The 3,058-nt window shown below is 39.2% G+C and overlaps 1 protein-coding gene across 1 annotated transcript in view; it reads right to left on the reverse strand.

The window, feature by feature from the left end:
• Positions 1-3,058, reverse strand: part of LOC107662676 (60S ribosomal protein L24-like) — a 13,086-nt gene that overhangs the window by 2,262 nt on the left and 7,766 nt on the right. Inside the window, exon 3 of the mRNA XM_016452755.1 lies at positions 2,572-2,682. Coding sequence (XP_016308241.1) covers positions 2,572-2,682 — 111 coding nt within the window. The remainder of the gene's footprint in view (positions 1-2,571; positions 2,683-3,058) is intronic.

Raw genomic sequence — 3,058 nt, forward strand, 5'->3', positions numbered from 1 at the left:
GTACATGTACAGTAAATGAACATACTTTCCAGAAGGCCAACAATTCACTAAAAATGTTTTTTTTATTGGTCTTATGAAATATTCTAATTTGTTGAGATAGTGAATTGGTGGGTTTTTGTTAAATGTGAGCCAAAATCATCACAATTAAAAGAACCAAAGACTTAAACTACTTCAGTCTGTGTGCATTGAATTTATTTAATAATACACGAGTTTCACAATTTGAGTTGAATTACTGAAATAAATGAACTTTTCCATGGCATTATCAGGTATTGAGATGCACCTGTATATTCTTACAAAGCTATGAAGGCCAGTGGAAAAATCACAGCTTTTTTTCCAAAAAGAGCAAGAAAGGATGACAGTGAGAGCCTAATTTGGAAGAGGTTTGTAAAACTGAATAATTCTAAGCTACAGTCTGGCCAAAAAAAAAAAAAAAAAAAGCAACCAACCAAGTGTAAACAATGACCAATTCTTATTCTTTTTTTTTTCTCTAACTACTTTGTTAATGGTGACGTTCACATGTAAAATAGTTGTAAGCACTTTGTTTTATCAACAAGTGATTGTTTTTTATTTAATAAGTAGGATAAGTAAAATTAATTTAAAAAAATCAAAACAAACTGTTTCTTTGTATTTATTTAAAATTTATTGTCAGTATTGGGCTCGCAGATCACGTGGGTAGGACACTTTTTACTGTGTGTGTGTGGATGGCCGTCAGCCAACACCGAAAACCATGTTTGACCCAGGAAAAACCCTGAAGCATAATTTCTAGTCACTCACTCAACATGCATTACACACACAAAACATCTGTGGCTGCACTTCAAAAGCTGAAAAACCATTGTCTTCAAAGTTAAGTAATCAAGCCATGTCCCAATTCAATTTCAGTCACATATCAGTTTGAGAAGCCTTCATCTAGGAAGTTATTGAGGGCTCATAGATGTTTCCTGCATTGCCTATTATGTCCCACAATCCTGCACATGTGGTTGGTGGAAAGAATAAAAATTACATCTGAATGAGCGGCTGAAAGTTGTTAATTGATCTGAGAATCACCACTGTATTCATTAAATATTTAAAGTATGGTGTCCCATACTCGGAATTAGTGCTCTGCGTTTAACCCATCCAAGTACACACACACACACGCAGCAGTGAGTAGTGAACAAACACCCGGAGAAGTGGGCAGCCATTTTTGCTGTGGCGCCCGGGGAGCAGTTGAGGGTTCGGTGCCTTTGCTCAGTAGTGATGGGAAGTCCGGTTCTTTTCCGCGAACCGGTTCTTTCGGACAGTTCGTTTCAATGAACCGGTTAAAAAAAAAAACGGTTCACAGGTTATTTTACTCTATAACGTAATGACGTCATTTGCGATGACGTAATGACTATCGTCCCGGGTCGGGATGAAAATACATTCAACATATTCAATTATATAAAGTCAGTAATCATTACTTCAGTCAGTTAAAACATCAACATGATCTGACAAGTTTCTTACCATTAAGTTTGCAACTAAGCACACAAATACAGGTACAAGCAGTGATGTGCAAACGAGGATGTTTTATAAGTATTGAAGATATAAGCAAACGAGGATGTTTTATAAGTATTGAAGATATAAAGTGAATAAATTACTTCTCATCAGAGCAGAAGCGTGATCCACATAGGCCTACTATGCATAATCTATTACGATATATTTGTTATTAAATAAACTTGCATTTCGCCAGATCGGCCCCTCATTCAGGTCCTCGGTTTACCCACACTCATAGCATAGAACTGTTCAGCAGCTTCACACTGAATCACGCATGTATCATCAGCTCATCGGTTCTCATATCGGACCTGTCCGAAAGGAACCGGTTCTCGGTTCCAAAGTACAGGTACTTTGATGTCATACACCGATCGTTCTGCGCAGCGCCGATGCATCTCAAACAAGCCTATTCTCCATACGATAAAAGCTTCGAAGTCGTGCCCTGCGTTCCATTCGGAAGGGCTCATCCCTATGCCCTAATCCCTTCAAAGGGTTTACCCTCCGGAGTGGAGCAGAGCTTTGAAGGGTTGAAGGGTGTAGGGCAGTGTTTCCCAACCGGGGTGCCGTCTGTCGAGAGCAGGGGTGCCGTGTAAAAAATCCTTTTTTAATAATTTCTAGTCACTCACTCAACATGCATTACACACACAAAACATCTGTGGCTGCACTTCAAAAGCTGAAAAACCATTGTCTTCAAAGTTAAGTAATCAAGCCATGTCCCAATTCAATTTCAGTCACATATCAGTTTGAGAAGCCTTCATCTAGGAAGTTATTGAGGGCTCATAGATGTTTCCTGCATTGCCTATTATGTCCCACAATCCTGCACATGTGGTTGGTGGAAAGAATAAAAATTACATCTGAATGAGCGGCTGAAAGTTGTTAATTGATCTGAGAATCACCACTGTATTCATTAAATATTTACCCGTTTGTCTCTAAAGCTCTAAAATTGTATCATTAGACACAAGGTACCATTATACAGAAAAACACTGTCAGTAACTGAACACTTCTGACAGGATGCAGCCTGTGACTCTATTCTGAAGGGTTACAGAAGCGTGTATTGGTCAAACTCACAGACTGGCCCTTCTTGTGTTTACGCCGGTACAGAACGGTCCAGTTGATCTGTCTGGGGTTCCTCTTGGACAGGAAAGCAGACTCACATTTAGCATTCAGGAACTGGAAAACCTGCAGAAGAAGAGGATTTACATGAAGCAATACCATTAATCCACTAATAAAACCACACTGATGTTAGATTTATTCAGTTCATACAGTCAAATATCATCTCAGACTATAACAAAACAAAGACAACATGTTTCTTACACCATTGTAACCCCCACTGGTTTGGTTTCAAACATGAGCTTAAACCAAACACACAGGGTTCACAATCACTATCCAATCATTTACTCTGGTTAGGACTGTAGTAGGGCTGCACGATTAATCGCATGCGATATTTAACGCGCATCTTGTCAGAAAGCCGGTTCTGTAATCAGCGGTAAATCTCCATCACCTGCGGGCTTTCACATTGAGCAGCATTAACTACACAGAGCCGTTGTTCACTGAC

This window comes from Sinocyclocheilus anshuiensis, unplaced genomic scaffold, assembly GCF_001515605.1.
Source record: "Sinocyclocheilus anshuiensis isolate Anshui unplaced genomic scaffold, SAMN03320099.WGS_v1.1 scaffold1787, whole genome shotgun sequence".
Classification (NCBI taxonomy): Eukaryota; Metazoa; Chordata; class Actinopteri; order Cypriniformes; family Cyprinidae; genus Sinocyclocheilus; species Sinocyclocheilus anshuiensis.